Source organism: Ixodes scapularis, unplaced genomic scaffold (genome assembly GCF_016920785.2).
Source record: "Ixodes scapularis isolate PalLabHiFi unplaced genomic scaffold, ASM1692078v2 PGA_scaffold9__187_contigs__length_104089568, whole genome shotgun sequence".
NCBI lineage: Eukaryota > Metazoa > Arthropoda > Arachnida > Ixodida > Ixodidae > Ixodes > Ixodes scapularis.
This window is the reverse complement of record NW_024609884.1, coordinates 30,299,869-30,321,732: the sequence shown is the minus strand read 5'-3', so window position 1 is coordinate 30,321,732 and position 21,864 is coordinate 30,299,869. Positions and strand designations below refer to the sequence as shown.

Sequence of the window (21,864 nt, the reverse complement as noted above, 5' to 3'; positions counted from 1 at the left end):
TCTAAAGAGAGGAGAGCCCGTGCACAGCTTTATTCAGCGCTCAAAATGGCAGAGGGAACGCGTGCCTGTAGCTTCCACTGCATTGCCAAGAAAAGTTGTCGCGGAGTATAGGTCATGTCTGCCCTTAGTAGTTTTTTTGTTTCTGTACGTACACAGAACGTTTTATTTTGCGGCAACTCGGAAATGTGTTTGTGGTAAGATTACTTTTATTCACATTATTATTTTTTTTTCTCGGTGAACATTTGCAAAACGATTGTTTTATTTTTAGCTTATTTTATATCCCCCCCCCCGCGACGCCCAAAAGACATTGAAGCATTCGTGATGGACGTCTTCGGCTGGGTCATACTTGGCGACAACACGTCTGCCACAGTGACATGTATAGACCAACACGCGGCCCTGACGTCACGCAGCTGCGGTGGCGCTGTCGATGGCACTGCGCATGCGCAGACGCTTCACTTCACGCGAATCCGGTTTCTGCACATGCGCTGCGCCCACACCTGGTGTGGGCAAACGTGGGCTTGTTTGTAAACAGCGTGTCGGTCTATAGACCTCGTCTTCACAAAGAACGTGCCTGCCATCAGCGTACACCCTATGGCGGTGTACCACAGCGATCACAAGGCCATGGTCACTGTGGTTACGAAATAAATAACAACCCCGGATCATTATATATACTATATGTCTGATTCTTTAATCGTTCAAATAACCGATTACCCAATCACACCTTAATCCTTACATTTATAAATACTTCAATCCCACCATAGTACAGCTTCGCTGGTCTTCCTTTTTCACCAGAGTGTAAAGGCTGACAGTTTTTTTTAACAGGAGTGTTGTTTAGATGTATGGCGGTACTTGAACTGCGTATTTCACGCAACACTTAGATAAATATGCATACTATAGTGTCACAATGTCTCGGCTTCAAATTAGACTATGTAATGCATTTCGAACTGTTTAACAAATAGTCAGCAACGGTCAAACAACAAATAGCAACTCGGAAAACAAAGACAGCTGAGTCAGAACAATATTTTGGTATCTCGCCTAAATTAAAGGTAAAAATGGACCCACCACCTGACTAATTTCTTCCACGGGCCGCACCTTATGGCGTGCGGCCGGGGCTTTAGTTTTCTCATTAAATAAAACACAGCCACAAATACCAGTAATCGCTAGAACTAATGAAATAGATCAAATAGGTAAAAAAAATCCAGCATTTTATCTCCAAACATTATTGTTACCACGTGGTCCCACATGTACGGAAAGCAAGGACCTCACACTTGTTGCTTTCGCTGTTTTACACGTTCGGATGACATAGAATACATTTCATTGCAGACTGTAAAAAGAAAAAAAGGTGGCCGTATGTTTCTGCTGTTGTGCCCTATGCCAACAAAAATATACATTTCTTCAATGGCGCAAATGAGGAACCGGACTTCCCATCGTTGCGTAAGTTATGCACCAGATGACGTGACCTGTCAGGGTAAACTCCATTGCACTGTTTCTATTCTGCAGCTGGTACTAAGATCTAGCAAACTACAGAAATAATGATTAAAACAAGTCATAGTTAACGTCCAACATAAGAAAGGAGGATATTTTAGTTCTGTAGACGTCATGAAACCTTCTAGAAAATGCTTGGTAGTTATGAAAGGAAATTTTTAGCACAAAAATGTGCAGAAACTGCTAGAAAACAAACCGAGGTTGCGATTTTATCTGACAAGGTTCCTTCCAATAAACTATAGTGTCACAATGTCTCGGCTTCAAATTAGACTATGTAATGCATTTCGAACTGTTTAACAAATAGTCAGCAACGGTCAAACAACAAATAGCAACTCGGAAAACAAAGACAGCAACACAATTACAACTGAAACAATGGGGCACTTTGCCACATCCCATCGTTCTTCTCAAGGGCGTGTAGGCGCAGCAAATCTTTATTCTGTAATTCTGTATTCTTCTGCAACACCCTACTCTCAACAGAAACACACAATCGGCAGCCACTTCCAGCCGATCGCTACATTTTTATGCCTCATAATTGCATCATTACGTCTCAATCTCGCTTCCCTCCACGTTCCCCAACCACCACAAAAACATCACAAGAGAATTCTTCAATCTCTCTTTTAACTTGAAAAGAAAATAATAATTATGAAATCAGTGTCAGCCATTTACCGCGGTCCCAGCGATTCCTTTTCAGAAAATGTACCACCTCTCAAACAAATTACGCACCTGAAGCACGATTTAGAACTGCGTCAATCCGCCTTCCGACTCGAGTTAGGGCATAAAGAAAATATCTGGCGCCAAGCATGAAGTAAGACAAAAACAAAGCGTGAAATCCCACAACCACGCCGAGGCAAAACGCTTTCGAGCCGGCTGCAGCAACATGCAATCCTCTCCACTGCCGTCACTTCCTCTGTGCTCCAGCAACACGTTCAAACTGCAGATGCTTCAATTATTTCTCTGCACATCCGGCGGATATTGAACTTTAGTAGATTCCCAACCGATTAGGGATATATTAGCTATTTCGGGGCTCTTATGTGGGTGGTACAAATCGCACTTGTTGCTCGACTGCTCGACACAGGAACGCAAAGCTGAAGAGGGCACGTCAGCCAGGGGAAGTCTGTGCCATCATCCAGCCAGGCGGTACACGTCGTCTGCAGGCCCGCTCTCGCCTGGAAGGCGCGTGCATGATACGCTAACGCTAATTTTTGGGTCATCACCCAGATCCTCCCTCCCTCGCTCAGCCAGCCAGCGCCCCAACTCGCGAGCAAACTTGGCGCGCGCGCGTCCGCTCCCAAAAGAGGCCGACGACACCCCGTACGTTACATACCTTGCACTGACGTTAAACAACATTCCAGAATCACGGTTTTCTTGTCTGATGGCGTGATTTTTCAGCCTAAGCTAACATAATCGAGATCGTCGTTCGAGTAAAAGAGACCTGCGCTCCAACATCGTGATCGAAACCACGTAATACATGAGGCACGCGGCAGTTTCTACACGTAATACACAACCGCCCGCCACAAACCGCGACTATCACCGCCTGGCACTGCCAACGCAGCCAACGCCAACCCAGACCCACCCGTCCCGCGGACAATGAAAGCGACCACCCGAACGTCCGCGGGGCGTCCACCCCTCCTCCCTCCGCGACTTGCGGATCTCCTAGGCACACGTCCACAACAAAAGTAACCACGTCATCTCGACCCCCGGCGGCTTGCGCACAACTCCGCCACAAGATTCCTAAAGATTGGCACGAAGCCCGCGAAGTGCCAGCGCTCGTGGAGAAAAATAATGCCCCGCCCAGAACGGCGCCCGTTGCGAAGCCCCAGCGGCTCGTGCCTACCTGTTGAGCCGAGCGCGGCAGGCAGTCGCCGTCGCTTCCCAAAGTACCCAAACAACGCGACTCACCCATCGCGAGGCTGCTGCGGCGGGACGCGCAGGGATCGGTGGTTCTCGCTGTTAAATGCTGCCGTTGACGTTCGACTAACGAAGATCAATCAACGAGCCAGGTGGGAAGAAAAGGATTCTTACGCCAGGGAGGATACGCGCGACCCCACCGCCGCTGCGAAAAAACAAACCTGCGTGTGTTCGCGCAAAAAAACAGACGCGTACCCCCGTAGCGTTTCCGGTCGATGCGCGCACGTCACGTCCGGTATGTCGAACACGGCAGAAGCCGAGTTGAAAAACCTGTCCTGAGAGCGCTCAGGTGAAGCATCGCCGCGAGCGCGGCTGGATGGAGCGGCGGGAGGGCCCATTTGGGCTCACCGAGAGGAGCGGGCTGCCCTGTTATTCGCTGCCCGTCTTCTGACTCGTTTTATTCCCGATCACGCACCGGAGAGGCGGACAAAGACGCCACGGGCCGTTCTGTCGAAGTCTCGTGTGCGCGCTGAAAAGAGCTGAAGGGACGGGAATGCGTGAAACCGAAAGTACTATGCTTTGAAGCGCGTGCTCGTTCACGCAAGTGACTGACGCTTTCATACGACCGTTTTACGGACGGAAGCGAGCTGTTCGACCGGGGCATGCCTTTTCTTTCGGACCCGTCGAAAACTCCTCGGTTGGCTGCGGGCCCCTGCCGTTCAATCGGACGCTTAAAAGTTTTTTTTTTGTTTGTTTTTTCGTTGACTCATCTAACTTTACTGACATTCTTGTAGAACATCCTTCCCCATGGGGGTGCCCAGCGAGCACGCATCATATTACACGCGTGTCTATTGACTTTCTTATTCGCTAAGTGTCGTTATGAGCCAACCACTTAAATGGGCCATAAGTAATTCAGGCAAGAAGAATTAACAAGAAAAGTTGATACAAAAGCAAAAATCCTTCCATAGCATGAGTAATTTATTGGTGTGTCTGGTGAATCTCTTTCTCCGACTTCAAAGAATGCAGTGATCACAAATAAACGACTGAACTACTTTCAGAGTTCCGTGGACATCGTTCAGCAACGAAGGCATGAAAGGACAACGAAGGCCATCAACATCAAATAAAGAGCGTATTAGGAAAAGTTAAACATTCGGAAAGGATAAACAGTGATTCGTGACCCCCTCAGAAATTCACTGCACTTGGTGGATAAAACATGAAGTTGAGAAAAGAGGCCCAGAAGAAACGTTTCAGCTGTTGCTGCGCTCTAAGAAACCTGGAGCGTGTGCTCTCCCACAATGCACTCGGGGCAGCCAATTGCTGCAATCTACGGAGGGCGCACGGCGAATGAGGGTGCTGTATGGTTTATGCAGAAAAGTCAACGTAATCAAAGAGGGAGAGCCAATGGCAAATGCGTCCAGTGCGGCTCTCAGTCACCCCCCCCCCCCCCCCCCCCCCCCAGTCTATTCTACAACACCTACACTCTAAAAAAAGTCTGTGCGTCTAATTTCACACACAACACTCGGAGAACCAATCAGCGCAACTTACGGAGGCAGCTCAGCGAATGACGATGCCGAAACATCTGTTTAGACCAAAAAACGCAGACTGAGTTGTGACATTAAGCAATGCAAGCGTGACGTTTTGCATCGCTTAATGTCACAACTCAGACTGCGTTTTTTTTTTGGTCTAAACATATGTTTCGGCATCATCATTCGCTGAGCTGCCTCCGTAAGTTGCGGTGATTGGCTCTCCGAGTGTTGCGCGGGAAAGTAGACGCACGGGCTTTTTTAGAGTGTGGGATCTGCAGCTTGACGAATGTCGAGGCCGGTATAACGTGGACACGAGCATGGAGTTTCACACGCTCACTGTCGGGGGATCGGTGGTCGAGTGGGCAAGCGCACACCAGCTCGGAGCACGTGGAGCGAAAGCTCGCGCTGCAGAACCCAGGGATCCTGGGCTCAATTCCCATCCCTGCCCGTTTCGATCTGGATGAGCATCGTACCGGCGTGTGGTCGTGTATCACTGTATACTGCGTGGTGCACGTTAAAGACGTACCCGCTAGCGGTTGTATACTGCACTGGCTAAATTTCTCATCTACAGCGAGTGACTCGTCGCAACTTTGACTGACCAACTACACGCAGTCTAAATGTCTACACTACCCAATTATTATTATTACGCTCACTGTCCGTCGATGGCTCCTCGGCTTGACTCAGAGCAAAAAGATCGCAAATAGAAGGTAGCTTGGTTCTGAGGGAACTGTGCTGAAGTATGTACGTATTATATATGTTCGGCCATCCTGTAGAGGAAGCGGACCAAACAACTCAATGATACTCACCGAACGCAACGTCCATTCCTCAAGGGAAAGTCATACAGCCATCGCCGAATACACAGCAACCAAATACAGTAAAGCCGACGCTCTAAGTTCGTATTAGCAAACGCCGCGCTTTTAACGGGCTAGAGACCCTAACGAACTCCGACTCTAACGACGTGACATTATTCAGTGCCTCTCCTACCGACCAATCCAAGTCGCCGCGCCCGCCAAGCTCCAAACCAGGATCAAAATGCCAACAGAAACGTGATTTCGTTGAAGCTTCATACAAATAGAGTAATAAAAAGTTATAGCGCCGCCAAGAAGCCAGGCGAGTCGCACAGGTCATCGTCGGTATACCTGCTATACGGGCAGGCCACAACAGATGGGTGTCGTCCAGGCGACGAGGGTTACCACGACGACGACCGTCGTTCGACCAGCCTGGGACGGCAGCGCGAGGGCGTCGATCCCACCACGGCGTATACGCAGACGTCGCCTCACGACTCTCCCCATCGGCTATGGCCCAAAACAACTCGGATCGGCGCCGTTCAGCCGGAACGGATCCGAGAAGGAAGGTGATCCGGCATGCAACCCTGCAATTTGCAACGCCGTTTCTCTGACCTATCGTAGACCCGCGCTTCCCAGTTACCCAGATGTTTGGGACTCGCGGCTCTTTCGTTCCGGTGTCCGAGAGGTCATTTCTGCGGGGATGGATGGACGATTTGCAATACGCGGTCAAGAGGTCGACCAGGCCGTAACTGCATGGGCCCGCGAGAAACGCCGACGACGAATCCTATAAATATGCTGGAATTTCTCTCGACCATGTGTCGTTCATTTTCGTACCAAAACTTATGCAAATTGCAAATATCAAATCTGTTTAGACAGCCGGAATAACCCCGCCTGAAGATGGCACCTGTGGTGTCTCTGCTGTAGATAGGCAATTTGGTCAGTGACGACCTATATGAATAATCCTGAGTTGTGCAGAGCGAACTGCAGTTCGCTCTGCACAACGCGTGCAACGCGTGCCCCGAGCTGCGGTGTGCTGTACTACTATATACTAGAGTCCCTGTATAAGCTTCCTACAGGGAGCCTATACAGGAATCCTACTATATATACGATCGCATGGAAGACCAACTCATCCCTCTGACGCCACACCACTGCGGTGGCGCTGCTGTCTGTACTGCGCATGCGCAGATGATTTGCCTTGCGCGAATCGGGTCTCTGCGCACGCGCAATGCCCACAACCAGAGTGGGCAAACGCGGGCTTGTTTGGAAACAGTGTGTTGGTCGAGAGCAACGCCAAAAGTGCATCGTGACGGCGCTCATCGACTTCGTGCGTTCGCTCCAACGAGATAGAGGGGCTGGAGCGATAAACTGGTATCCGTTCACCGGCAAAAGTGACCCCCACTTAGGTGCCGCCATGTCGTAGAATTTTGATCACTAGACACGTGACCGTACCAAATCCTGAGGCTTTTACGCAAAACTGAGCCGAAATTTATATTGCGATCGCTTTAAAAAAAACAAAAAAAAACATGATTAACTATTGTTTGAATACTGTTAGCCCCAGAGATCAGTGTCTAGCTCCGATAAAAACCCAAACTAGAGCACCGCGGCCAAGGAGGTTAGAAGTACTAGGAGAGGGCACGTTGCAATATTGGTGAAGCCTAGTCATAAAAAGTTTAAACGATTTTGTGCCCAGCGTGACCGCAGATCTGTCTGGTGATTGGTGCGCGTGACATGTCACGTGTGAGATGGATGGTTGATTGTAGAAGGACTCCTTCCAGGCTGGCGCGCGCTCCGTCCGGTAGGTTTTATCAGATCGAAGGCTAGACTGTGGTGTATTCTAGTACCCCATAGCAAGACCAAGGCTAGCTACGGTCACGTGATGTGGTCACGTTGGCATGGTAAGTGACGAGAGTAAGGAGGAAAATGACAAAGAGGCGAGGCGTCTAGGGAGCATGGCTTGTGGAGGCTACGCGGCCGACGTCATGCCCTCTCCTACCCTTCTATTCTCCATGACCGCGGCTGACGGCGTTAGCGGAGCCATTGCAAAGCTGCCTGCGTTTTTATCGTAAAAGCACATTTTGGACTTAAAAGAAACGGAACATAACTGATCTCGTCGGTACTGTTATCAAAGATCAATAAGCAATTATTTGTGCGCGGTACTTTGTTAAAATCTAGACATATACAATAAGGTCACGTGACTAGTGGTCAAAAGTGTGGAACATGGCGGCGGCCAATTGGGGGTCGCTTTCAGCTGCCAGTTTATCGCTATTGGCGACGAGCGCGACCGAAAGCGTCGCTGTAATCGGCCTTCCACGATTGGCCCAAAAGCTGACTATGACGTCGGAAAGGGTATACCATCGACGGAAATAAGAGGAATGAAAGAACTTTAATTTCGACGGTGTTGGCAGTGTTGCTTTGAGAACGCAATTATTTCAGGCTTCCACCATGCTATTTACAAACACCATCGAACTTGTTGTTCGCAAGGTAATGACGTCACAAGGGGGAACCATAGGAGGGCGCCACCGAAACATCTCGCCGCTAATAAGGCCCTCGATGGTTCGCTCCGACTAAGCCATTCACGCGCAGTGAATGCGCCGCGATCCTGAGCTTTTGCTTGATTGGTTTAGTCGACGATATATCAAAACTGCAAAACACAGCGAGCGTCATGACGATGGACTTCCGGCGGTTGGTTTTTCGGTTTTTCTCGCGTTTGTTAATGCGTTTGGGTTAAATGCTTGTGATATTTAAATTCACAGGAAAAGGCACGCTAGAATTCACCTCTAGCTCGTTTTTTATCAAAAACCTCTTCAGTTACATTCTGCGCTTGCATACAGTTAATTTTTCTTGTGTTTAATCCAAGCACACCTGTCTTATATGAATCGAAAAACTGTCACAAAGTCAAGTCAATCACCTAAAATGTCAATGCGAGCTACAGGTTATATTCGTTGTAACATGAAGAAAAAAGGAAGTTTTCCGCAATATTTATACGCTGCGTGAAGTACACTGTAAGAGAACTACACTCTAAGAAATGCCTGCGCGTCTATTGACCCGAAAAAGATTTGCTGTTTGAGTGTTTTGCAGGTAAGTAGACGTGCAGGCATTTCTTAGAGTGCAGTCCTTACAACATTTGGTTCTCGAAGGAAGAGACGATGATTTGAGCGTTTGAGACGCGTACGTCTTCATAAAATAATAATCTAAGAAATAGGAACGTTCCTTGAGGAACCGAGCCGATCTTTTTTACTGTGGTTCTTGAGGCGAATACAAGTAGAGTGTCACACTCTTAAAAGTTAAATCATGGCTATGCTCTTAGCATAAAGTATTTATTACGGTACATAAAATCATGGAATGAGCATTTCGTCAGCATATACAAAATTATTTTTATTTTTTTGCTTTTCTTTTACTGAGCTTTACAGGTTTGTTTAAAAAAAAAGTTATGAAAGCTACACGCATGCGGTTTGTGCAGGTGACTTATATACGGACAGGGGTAGATTATATGGGCGGCTAATCGTAATTGTCAGTTAACTGATTCAGTAAAGTCTGTTCATTAACTTTTTTAATTAATGAAAATAGACATACAGGCCGACGAGTTACCCTCCGCATAGGCCCTTTCAGAATCCCCATAAACGTATTACACTAACACCAAGCATTTACGAGGCAACGTCAGTAAGTCACAAACTGATATAAAATCTCTGATACCAGGGCCTCTCAACTCGTCGAACACAAATTTGGGGCCGAAGTTGACGGAGCGCACCGATTGGCTTATCACGACAATGACTTCGCGCTTTTATCGCCGACGTCCAATCAGCGCGCCCCGCGAACTTTCTGCTTCAACTTTGTGCTTGACGAGGTTAGGGCCCCAGCAGCGACAAGTTTCCAAAGATATCAATAGGCGGCTACAGAATGCACACTCTAAGAAGCCTGCCCGTCTACTTACCCGCAAAACGCTCAAAGAGCCAATTTCTGCGATCTACGAAATCAGCTCAGCAAACACTCTATGAAATGCCTGCGCGTCTACTTACCCGCAAAACACTCGAAGAGCCAATCTTTAGGCGCAACATCTGTTTAGACCTCAAAATTAAGTCTGCGCTGTGGCATTACGCAATGCAGGCATGGCGCTTTGCATTGCGTAATGCCACAGCGCAGACTTCATTTTTAGCTCTAAACGGATTCCGTCTCATCCTTCGCTGAGCTGATTTCGTAGATCCCAAAGATTGGATCTTTGAATGTTTTGCGAGTAAGTACACTCACAGGCATTTCTTAGAGTGAATGATGAGGCGGAACATCCGTTTAGACCTAAAAATGAAGTCTGCGCTGTGGCATTACGCAATGCAAAGCGTCATGCTTGCATTGCGTAATGCTACAGCGCAGACTTAATTTTGAGGTCTAAACGGGTGTTCCGCCTCATCATTCGCTGAGATGATTTCCTAGATCGCAGAGATTGGCTCTTCGAGTGTTTTCTGGGTGAGTAGACGCGCAGGCATTTCTTAGAGTGCAGCTTCATGATGTTCACTGCGCAGTAGGTAACAGTCGCGTGCATGCGTAGCTCAGTTTAAAAATGGCAAATTTGCTCGAGAAACTAAAAAAACAACGTGTTGTAATTTTTTTTTTTTTTGGGGGGGGGGGGGGGGAAGGAAAAGGGGGGCAGAGGTTTTTTTTTTTTTTTTTTTTTGCCAAAGATATTTACAGGGAAGGGCTTCCATGTTTACGGTGAGAAGTGTTCATCGCGTATAAAGCGGTGCACAACTGGGCTGAGAAATTCTCCCAAGGGCGCTCAAATGTTGTTGACGAGGAGTGAACTGGTCGTCGTGTAATTTAGATGGCTACAGAAGCACAGTGCGGCGGGCGGTAGAAATAATTCGAGTCCACAGAAGAGTAACAATAGACAGCAACTGAAATAGGCTGTTCTCGTGGTTTAGCCAGGCATGCACAAGTTAATAAAAAAAGTAATGAAGTTAAGTTACTGAGTATTGGCCTTAGAAGTAATTTGAATAAAGTAGAAGTTACTCACATGGAAAGTAATTGAGTAAATTACAAACTACCGTAACAAAGTAGCGAATTACTTTTGAAGTTACTTTTATATTTTTTTATAGTTACAAGAACCATTTAAACCATTTAAGTACTTGAAGTACATAAATGGTTTGATTCGTTAGCGAAATTCTGCTAGCCAAATATAAATAGGCTTGTGTTTTCACATAAATGCTTTAATAGCTGGTTCCGCTTCTATGTGATTAATTGTTTTGTACTTTTTGTTTTCTGGTGAGTGATGTACTCCAGAAGTATCATTTCTACTTTGAGGTTTAGCGCTGCTTGACTTAATTTTGCAGAGAGTGTTCGCTTGTTTACAGTGTTGCGTAAAGAACATCTAAAAAGTACTTGAAGTACAAAGTCAACTAGAGGTTATGTAGTTCAAGTATCGTAAGTACACCGGGTGCAATGTACTTGAAGTAAAGTACTATAAATACAACATACGTTTAAAGTACAAATACTTTATAACACAATCTTTCCATGACGCCATTTCATACCGTATTTTTCTTACTTTATTTTATCTGGTATGCATTGCTACAGGGGTAATCAGAGGAGCATTAGTTTTTCTGGTTTTTTTTTTTTTCGAAAATGGTGGCAAATATAGGATAAAATCAAGTTGCCACGGAGTAGTTGTTTTATACTCATTGACGAACTATTTAACACAATATACTTATAAGGCACTTATTTTTATGCCCCATAGCCGCCATTACTTCAACCAGAGAAATTATCAGATGACGTCTCGAAACACGAAAGCGCGTTTTCATATGACGATGGGCCATTTTTTGTTTCCAAATTTGGGGAATGTACTTTAAACTCGGGAATATTAGCTTTTTTTTTTTCAGAAATTACCTGAGAAAATAATTTATTAAAGCACAAGTACATGCTCAGAGAATGTACTTCACGTGAAGTACAAGTTTTCTAATGCTACTTGAAAGAGTACTTTAAGTACCATGTTCCTAAAATACTTCCCAAATTATTGTTATTTTTTTTTTTAACGTTGGAGGAATTATTAAGCTTGTCGAACGATATTCCAATCTTGAAAGACCTGCATATTCTGAGTTTTGGAAGGAAAGGAAACGCAAAAAGCTCATCTTTGCGTTGCCCTTTAGCACGCGATCCTTCAAGTACAGCACAAACTACGGGAGCACCAGATGGGCTTCAGAGTGGGTGCTGCATTTTTGTTTATTCCTTTGGGTGAGGCTGCAGTGTGTACACCTCCTGTAGTGGGCGAGAGTTCCTACGTTGGGGAGAAGCGGGGACAAACCCTTTCTTTAAATACGTCGAGTCTCCTTGAGCTTCGGGACACAAAGTCTTCGGCGCTAATCCCGCATTTACTGGGCCTCACTTGCGACGTGTCTGTCCGCACCCCGCGCCTCGTAGCAGGGCTGTTGCAGCGGGGGGCTCGTAAAACTTTTAGAGGGTTTCGGACCCTCCAAATGATCCCCCCCCCCCCCCCCCCCCAACCCCACCCCTGCCTGATCTTCCAAAATCTTATCTATTTTCGCGCAGGAATGTTTGTTGACCAACCTACCACTAAAATTCAAAAGAAATTTGTAATTTGAGTAGAAGTTACTCGGAAAAAGTAATTAAATTAAACTACCAATTACCGAAAGAAAAATGTAATTAAAGTTACTAAACTGCTGAGAAAAGTAGTTAAACTGCAGTAACTTGAGTAGAATAGCTGAACTACGTACAAGTCTGGCCTTAGCCTACACAATAAAGAATGATCGTCCGAACTTTCGAAAAGTGTGCTCAGAATGGGTGCCCAGAGAGCTAACCGAGAAGCACAAAAATAATCCAGGGGGCCTGCGCATGCAACGTCTCTTTTGGCATGCCGAAGAAGGAGAAGACATGCTTAATAAGATTGTTACTGTGGATAATCCTAGGTTCATCACTACTAACCCGATATTAAGCGTGCTTCGATGCAATGGAAGCATCCTTCACCTAATACAACCAAGAAATTAAAGGTCACACCTTCAGCTGGCAAGGCTATGCCTAGAGTGTTTTTGGATTCTCACGGAGTATTGCTAACTCATTTTCTAAAACGAGGTGAAACTGTGAATGCTGCCTCGTAATGTGAAGTCCTGTTGACGCCTCGGGCAGCGATTCGCAGAAAATGCCCAGGCCTATTGGCTGGAGGAATCTTGCACCATTACGACAACACCTCATGCAGCTCAATTAACCCAGGCGACAACTGATAAATTTGGGTGGCAACCCCTTGAACATCCTTCTTAGAGCCCTGACTTAGCCCTAATCTACTGTCCCTTGTTTGGTCCGCTAAAAACTCACCTTTGTGACCAACGTTTCCTGATATATGAAGACGTAGAAGGTGAGGCACGCACGTGGCTGAGACGGCAGCCCAAAAATATTTACGCAGCAGGTGTTAAGGCATTGGTAAAGAGATGGGATAAATGTGTCAATGTTGGCGGCGGATATGTCTAGAAATAAAAAGGGTTTTCAATTTCTTATCGCACAAGTTTTCTTTTAGCGCATTTTGTGATTTACGAGCTTTCCCTCGTTTCTTCACCTCCCCGACCATGAACATATCCGCAGTTGTAGACCATTGTTATATGAACCAAGAGTTCAATATTTAGGGATAATGCTTGATCATCATGCCATTGGAACACTACCTACTTTATAAAAAAAAAAAAACTGCGAGTGGTATTTGCGCATCTTCATAAACTCAGAAGATCTAGTGTATAGTAGTTGAGACGTACTATTTTCGGATCATTAGGAGAATCAATTATGCGGTATGGAACTACGGTATACGGGAATTGTTACAGTCACAAAAAACAGGGATCGATAAAAAAACATTTTAAATACCATTTAATATATATATTTATAAATAACTTTTAATCTAAAAACAATGTTAAATTTGAACTGAAAGAGACCTGCGGTGCACAGAGAGATTCATAGTTCCTAAAATATGAGCTAATTACGGTAAAAGAAAAAAGACGGCACTAAGTACCCTGATTATTTAACATTTTACCAGTCTTTGTTTAATTTGCCATCCATTCGAGTGGTCAAAAAGAATGTACTTGAATGGTGTCATATGTTCTCAGAACATGATTATGTTATTTCATTATAGACATTCTGTCATATGGTTTATTTTGCTTATATGTTTTTGCTAACAATATTGTATAATGATGTATAATGTTTAGTTGGCTGCCTGGTCCCACATACAAGCATTTTTGCTTTAGTGGGCCAGCTCACTTTTTAATGTATTTTCATGTCAAATAAAATCATTATTATTATTTATATAATGACTGCGGCTCAAACTGCAATTGCAGCATAACTCATCATCTATTAATCAAATAGGTAAGTAACAGGGTTTAGTTAATTAGCCTAATGATCGTGACGGTTATCTTCTTTTTTATTGACCACCTAGCCCTATAATTTAACATTTTACCAGAGTCTTTGTTTAATTTGTCATCCATTCGAGTGGTCAAAAAGGATATACTTGAATGGTGTCATATGTTCTCAGAACATGATTATGTTATTTCATTATAGACATTCTATCATATGGTTTCTTTTGCTTATATGTTTTTGCTAACAATATTGTATAATGATGTATAATGTTTTGTTGGCTCCCTGGTCCCACATACAAGCATTTTTGCTTTCGTGGGCCAGCTCACTTTTTAATGTATTTTCATGTCAAATAAAATCATTATTATTATTATAATGACTGTGGTTCAAACTGCAATTGCAGCATAACTCATCATCTATTAATCAAATAGGTAAGTAACACACTCTAAAAAAAGTCTGTGCGTCTACTTTCACACACAACACTCGGAGAGCCAATCAGCGCAACTTACGGAGGCAGCTCAGCGAATGATGACGCCGAAACATATGTTTAGACCAAAAAACGCAGTCTGAGTTGTGCCATTAAGCAATGCAAAACGTCACGCTTGCATTGCTTAATGTCACCGCTCAGTCTGCGTTTTTTGGTCTAAACAGATGTTTCGGCATCGTCATTCGCTTAGTTGCCTCCGTAAGTTGCGCTGATTGGTTCTCCGAGTGTTGTGCGTGAAAGTAGACGCACAGACGTTTCTTAGAGTGCAGGGTTTAGTTAATTAGCCTAATGGTCGTGACGGTTATCTTCTCATTTATTGACCACCTAGCCCTATAGCATGCAGTGAAGACAGCATTCATGTATTGGTAACCTCCTTAAAAAAAACAGTATAAATAAAAAGTACCCTAGATAAGTGTGACGCGATCTAGTATTTCATTAAATTACAAATTAAAGCAACGTTTGTAGCTGGGCGTGTCGGTACATAGTATACATAATAGCAATTAAGCCGTTTGTATGTGCAGTAGAGCCCAGGCTAAGCGGAACGCTCATCGGAAATCCTTGGCAACTGGGACAGCAAGAGATCTGCTTTTCTTTAATTCACGTTTTGACCGCTAAGCCATGTCATTGTTTCGGCGAAGGGAGTTAGGCATATCAAAAGGCGCGAGGTTCTTGTTTCTTCGCTTCACGCGTTCGCCGCATGGACGGCGTCCCCGAACTCGAAGCGGCGAATAACCCTCCGTCTTTCCCAGCCTGTCAAATGACTGTAATCTGACGCGACTCGAGTCGTACCCAAATTCGAACCTTTAACGTCGTTGATTCCGCCGTGACGCCGTCCTTGAACCGGGCGAGAGAGAGGGAAAAAAGAGTCGAGGAAACAAAAAAAAAAAAAAAAAAAAAACCAACAGCGCGTCAAATAGCGGAAGGAAGGAAGGAACCGCAACAACAGGACAAGGAGACTTCTCAAGAGAAGGGCAAGAAGGGACGAAGGTAAGCGAGGAGGAGGGAGAGCTGCATTCCGAAGGACGATCGTGGAGTCGATTAGTCGACGAATTCGAACCAACTCTCCGAGAGTCCCGAACGACAACCTATAGCGTCATGGGTGGACATCGACTTTCGACTTTATCGTGTGTGCAGTGTGATTAAAAACCGTTGCCACCCCTCCCCTCCCCCCCTTTTTTTTTTCTCATCCTTCTCTCCTCTCTATAAATTTATATACAACATTTTTTTCTTTGTATTTGCGTCTATGTGTGTTCAAAACGCGAAAGGTTGGGGAGGGTGGTATCCCCCCTTTTTGACCCGGGAAAAGTGAAGGGCGACAGCCCTGTTCCTGCGCGAAAATGATCCAAAGACAGCGATGGCGCGACATCTGCGCTGAGGGGCGGGCTGCATGCCGCCACCTCTTCAGTTCAAATGCAAGCCCGCTTAGTCATGAAAAACGTATGAGATGTGTGTGTCTGTGTGTATATGTGTGTGTGTGTGTGAGTGTGTGTATGTGTGTGTGTGTGTGTGCGGTGCGTGCAATCCAGCGCGTATATACTGTTGCGTACTTCCAAAGCGGTCGCTCTTTACCACAACCGGGATGGGCGAAAAGAATTTCGTGGCAGGTATACGCCGACGGCTCGACGAGGACTTGAGGAGTGGGCGGAAATGGGAATAAACTTACGACCTTCTACAACGCGACAAGGGTGGAATGCCAACTGCTATCGTCTGCTTCCTTTGCGCAACTGAAGAACTCGCTTCAATGATAAATCCGAATTTTCCGGAAACGGCCGATAAAATGTGAGTTTCCATACTTAATCTGATCACAGAAAGTGAAAAAAAAAAAGAGGGGGGGGGGGGGGGGGGGCTGCAAGGAGAAAAGGGAGAAGGTGAAGTAAATAACGGTGAGGCATTACGAAACCTAAGGTGCCCGCAATCTGCAACAAGGTGTTAAAAAAAAATTCTCCGGCTCATTTTTTTTATGTGGAATGCTCAACCGATCTTCAGGTCAAATGAGTCTCATGCGACAGAAGTGGTTACAGTGAAGTTGTGGTGCATGTATCTGACACGATATTCTTGGTTAGATTGCCATGCCCTTGTTCCGAGCTGGCTCACGTTGAGTCAGTTGGCTTTCAGGGACGACGGAAATGAAAGGATACGCGAGGAACGGAGGTCAGGGCGAACCTTCGCGTGTTCTCGTCATTCGTCGTGGTGAAAGCGCAGAGAATAGGAAAGCCAGAAAAGAACAGGAAAAAGAAGGGGGAGAGAAAGAAAGAGAGAAAAAAAAGAGCAGTCTTGTGTTAATACACAGCACAGTCACAGCGATATAGCTGTGACACGTCTCGGCGAAATCGTCGGGCATCGGCATCGCGGTCGTTCGGAACAAAAGCGTTCGGAACAAAATGAGAATGGACAGCTGACCATTTTGTTCCAAACGCTTGTTTTTCGTTTTTGTTTCAGAGCGCATGAATGCGCTTCTTCCGGCAGGAGATATTGGCATTGACCGCGCTGCTGCGGCATTTTGTTATCGGCTATTTCTGTGTATTTTTCCAGAGAGCACGTGCAGTGGGCATCGCATACTTCAAAATCCCTACATATAAGACGGCTTGTTGACGCTGTGGCGTAGCTCGGTGGTATACACTCTAAGAAATGCCTGCGCGTCTACTTACCCGCAAAACACTCAGAGAGCCAATCTCTGCGATCTACGAAATCAGCTAAGCGAATGATGAGGCGGAACATCGTTTAGAGCTAAAAATTAAGTTTGCGCTGTGGCATTACGCAATGCAAGCATGACGCTTTGCATTGCGTAATGCAATAATAAACAAAAATGCTCATTGGTTTTCGGTCACCTTGTATTCCGTGTTTTGTCATTCATGGGATTCTTCTACTGTACCGCTGTGATTTGTTGCCTAGTGTACTGCAAAAACATAAAAACTGACAAACCTCTTTTTTTTTCTTCTTTTTGTTTTGTGTGTACTGCGGCATTGGGCTTCTCGCGACGTTTTTGCTACGGTAGTTTTGCTGCCACCTATAGGCCTTGGAATCTTTCGATTGTGATTCCCCGGTCAGTGCCAACGAGCTTCACGTTCACAAACAAAGAATCCGGTTTGCATCCAGTCTAAGGAAGCCGGGTTTGGTGTCACTCCTTTCGCGACGCCGCGAACTTCCCTAAATGTTCGTCGCTTGACATATCCCGTGTATGGAGTTGCTCAACTTCCAGCGTAAAAATTCGAAAATGTATAGTAAAACAAATGAAAGGTGTCCCTTGGAGTAACTTCTCGCGTAACCAGCTCGCGATAATTTGCTAAGCTTGGAGAGTGGCCTTTTCCGCCAAGAAACAATAACTGCCCGCCCAACCTTCATTATCGCCTTCGGAAGGAGTTTGTGTAACATTTTGACAAAACTTATATCACTGCCATGTCTGCTATGATCATGAGACGGACGCTATCGTGCGGAAGGAGACGATAGTGTAGCGAGATCAGGTGTGTACTTGGACTCTCTCCCCGTGCTTTTCAATGGGCGGAACGTGAACAAAAAGAGTTCCAGATAAGGACTTTACGCAAATGGCTGATTTTCTCAAGCGCCTAATATTTTTTTCTTTGCCATCCGAGGGCTTCTTTTTTGTTCCCTGCCGTTATTTCAGGCACGGAACCAAAGGTCCACAAAACAATATTTCACTGAAATGATGTCAGAAAATTTAGAATATAATCCTTTTCAGGTTGCACAACACTCCCCAATTAGTGATTCGGTTGGTGCTTTAATCAGGCACATCAATAACATTTTACACTTCGTTTTATGGTGAGTTAAAATCAGCGTGTAGGTGATAAATATGCCTTCTTAAAAAAAAAAAAAAAAAAAATCCAACTGAACTCCTTAAAGTTATTTCCCAGTTTCTATTCGTCCACTGCTGAAGCTGATTTGGTTTTAAACACTAGTTAACTGTGCCCCCCGAACAGCTAAAGGTCTATACCTATAAAGACAGCAAGTAAGTAAATGAGGGATCTGAGATAAAAACTACTAAACCAGCAGCCCAGTAATGAGGGTCATTTAGAAATCTTTCTGGCTACACTGGAATATCATTAAATCTCGCTTAAAAAGAAAAGAAATCACGACTAATTATGCTTGCAAAGTCTCAGGAGATCGCAGTCCAATAATATGCACATACTGTGATGACAGCCGCGATTCAATTTCGAACTTTTTACTGCAAAGTAAGTTGTCACATTAGCATTCTCCTTTCTCTTGTTTCTCGTCAAGTACCCGACAGGTGCACGTGCTCCATCCTGATCAGAACAAAGGTTGTTGTTGTTTTGTTGTTGTTCTTTTTCGCAGTGCACGTAACTCCGCTGCGGCGACGTGAGATGAGCAAGATCGCAATGTCCACTCCGGAAATGTGGCTTCTCCGCAGCGCACTACTGCGCGGCGAGAAGCGCACTCAACGGAGCTGACTAATCCGAAAGTTGCTCGATGCAACTTCGAAAAAATCGGAATATGGCCGAAATGTGAGTACGGTCAGTGCCCGATGAGAAACATTTAAGCGACCCGCCCGTTATTCTGAGCTATAGACGAACGTTTCCGTAATTCGCACAAGCGAACTGACAAAGCGAAACTAACGTTTGGTCCGATGGAGGTGCCCATGCAGATAACTCATATATATATATATATATATATATATATATATATATATATATATATATATATATATATATATATATATATATATTATGAAACGGAGCAAAGTGAATGCATTACTGCAGTTTGGCACAAACGGCGTAGCAGTTACAGCACTGCACTGAGTATGCGCAGAATACTGCATCTCACGAGTTAGTTTCAGTGCTGGCAAAGGCACGAGAGCGTGGCTCTGAAGAATGGTTCGACTGCACAAGCACTCGTACGCGGAAGACACTTTCGAGAACCACCCAATGCCGTACCCAATGCCCATACCCTCGCAGCCGTTGCACACAACACGTTCCCCGTTTGACAGACAAGTGTGACTGCAATCAATGATTTCTCATTTCGTCTGCTCGCCTGCATGGGTGCTATTGTTGTCTCTGGTTTGTTTGTTTGATTTTGCACACGTTTCGCCTACTGCATTAATTCCACTCAAACACATGCATGGAACCGAGGCTGCAAAACATACGCCCCTGCGAATGTTACTAGCGAGCGCTCTTTTTTCGTGTTTCCTGAGCCTAAGGTCATCAGGGGACTGCTATTTTCATCCAACTTCGATCCGTGAATGCATTCGCGTGCGAGCTGAATCCAAAGTCGATAACGTACGGAAGACGAGCTAGGAACTCTTGGCAAAACATCATCGACCGTGCAGGCCCGTGTCAACGAACCCTCGAGTTCTTTTTTATTTGTTTACTCGGTGTTACCGTTTCTGACACAGTTTTAGCTTGTCGGGGAAATATCACGGTTAGCGAGCTAGCTAGGGAACTATGTATCAAAACACATGTCTGAAAATAACAAATGCGTTAAACGTCTTTTTTTTTTGGCGGGGGGGGGGGGGGGGGGGGGGTGCGCGAAAACGATGAGGTTGGGCAGGCTGAACTGCTGCCACTGGCTGTAGAAAACCAAGAGGTGCTTATTTCGAGAATTCCAAAGTCAAATTGACCTACACGGAAGGAAGTTCGTCTGCTTCGAAACACGGCGACTTTCGTCTCAGGGATTTGGCCAGTGCAGCGATTGCACAAATGCATGACGTACAAACCCGTGCTCACATTGAAACAGGCAGGAGTGTGAACTGAACTAAAAATATATCACTGTTAGTTGCGTAATAGTAGTTATTGTAAAACTTAATCAAGGCAGTCACATGCCGGAGCGGACCTTCTTCTTATCATAATCCGTAGTTTCAAACGGATTTGTAATTAACGTGCTCTTTACTATGTCCCCAAAACATCGTTACCGTAGTGTTCACCCAGTCAGTGTTTGGGCGCCTACATCAGAAAATCAGCGAATCTGCTTTCTGGGGTTCTGGAGTCCCTCTCGGCCATGTAGCTTTGTCAGCACCCCTGGGATTGCGAACATATCCGTTACAGCTATTCGTTAAGTGAGAACTGAAGGCTAACTTCAGTGCTCCTTTAACGAACATATTTAGTCGAGAACGAAAACGCTCGATGTTTCTTTTGGTCCCGACTCGATGCACCGAAGAACCAGAACAATTGAAGCTGAAGTGCCGTTAGGACCACCGTGGTTCAGACACTGCACATGAAGGTAATCGTTTCATGAGCAAGCGCTCCGGGAAATGTTAAAATTTCGAAACATACTACTTCCCCCAATCGTACTTTCTTTTTTTCTATTTCAACTTTTCTTCGATTTTCCGACTACATTTCAAAACAAGCACAGTCACAGTGGGTTGGAGATCCAGACGCTCCCTCCATCCGGATATGCCGGATTCCCCACATAATCCACAAAATAAGTTTCAATCAAGAAAGAAAGAAAGAAAGAAAAAAGATCGGACCTATTTCATTTTCAACGGCTTAAAAAGAGTTTGAACGGGGCGCTCTTCCACGCCCCTCGTTAGACAATAGAAGGGCGAAGCGAAGCTCCGGGCTACCCAGCGCGCAGTGGCCAGGCACGTGCAGCCAACGCGTGCGCCGACCGCGCATCGCCCGAGGCCCCAGCGCCGCGACTCACTGCCTTGCTTCTGCTGATTCAGCTGTTCCGTGCTCCGGAGCAGCCGACGGTCGTCGTCGTCCGTCATGTGGCCCCCTCCGCAGATCACCATGGTCTCCAGCGTCGCGCGGCACGCGTTCGACGACACCTGCTCCTCCCGCGCACCCCGGCGGAAGCCCGGGGCCCTTCGGACGGCGGGGCGCGGGGTCTGACACAAAGAGAAATCGGCCGATGCAGAACGGTCAAGAGGAGCCCCGCGCGAGCCGCCCCGCAACTTTCAAACTGGTGGGCGAAGAGCTCTCCCTTCGGGGTGGCGCAGCCAGCCGCGCGCAGCTCGCCAAACAGCCAGCGCGCTGTTGGCGCCCGCTGCCGCAGCAAGCCTCCGCCCGGCGGCGCTCAGAACGGCCGCAAGGTCAGCTCGGTCACGACGCATGCGCGAAGCTCGAGTTGGCACCGAAGCGCCGTTTTCGGATTCCCGTTTGGAAGTTTGTGTGTGGCTTTGAATTATTTTCTCCCTCGCTTCGTTTGCCTCCCCGCCCAACCCCTCGAGCGTTTTAGGGGCAATCGGCACCCGTCTGTACAAAATGTCGGTGCAGCCAGTGATTCACGCTAACAACCTTAAAAAAAAAAAAAAAAAGGCCGACCGGTGCGAGTGAGCGGGGAGGCCGTGGGCGAACACGCGGCTGGTAACAGCTGTATAGTTGAGGACGTCGCAGTCGTGCGACGACGCGCAGCTGTCGCATCGACAGTCTGGCACGGCGGGCTCGACACACTTTCGACGGCGTAATCTCCCATTTACTTCCCGTTACAT

General features: G+C 46.0%; 1 protein-coding gene across 2 annotated transcripts in view; it reads right to left on the bottom strand.

The window, feature by feature from the left end:
* The window catches only part of LOC8040049 (protein PALS2), a 52,043-nt gene extending 30,629 nt beyond the window's left edge, over positions 1 to 21,414 (bottom strand). Inside the window, exon 1 of one of the 2 annotated variants that reach the window (XM_029982153.4) lies at positions 21,075 to 21,414. In XM_029982153.4, coding sequence (XP_029838013.1) covers positions 21,075 to 21,165 — 91 coding nt within the window. In that variant the 5' untranslated portion in view covers positions 21,166 to 21,414. Of the gene's footprint in view, positions 1 to 3,384; positions 3,593 to 21,074 lie in introns of those variants that run through there. The other variant, XM_029982154.4, reaches the window with a different exon arrangement.
* Positions 21,415 to 21,864: the final 450 nt, after the last annotated feature.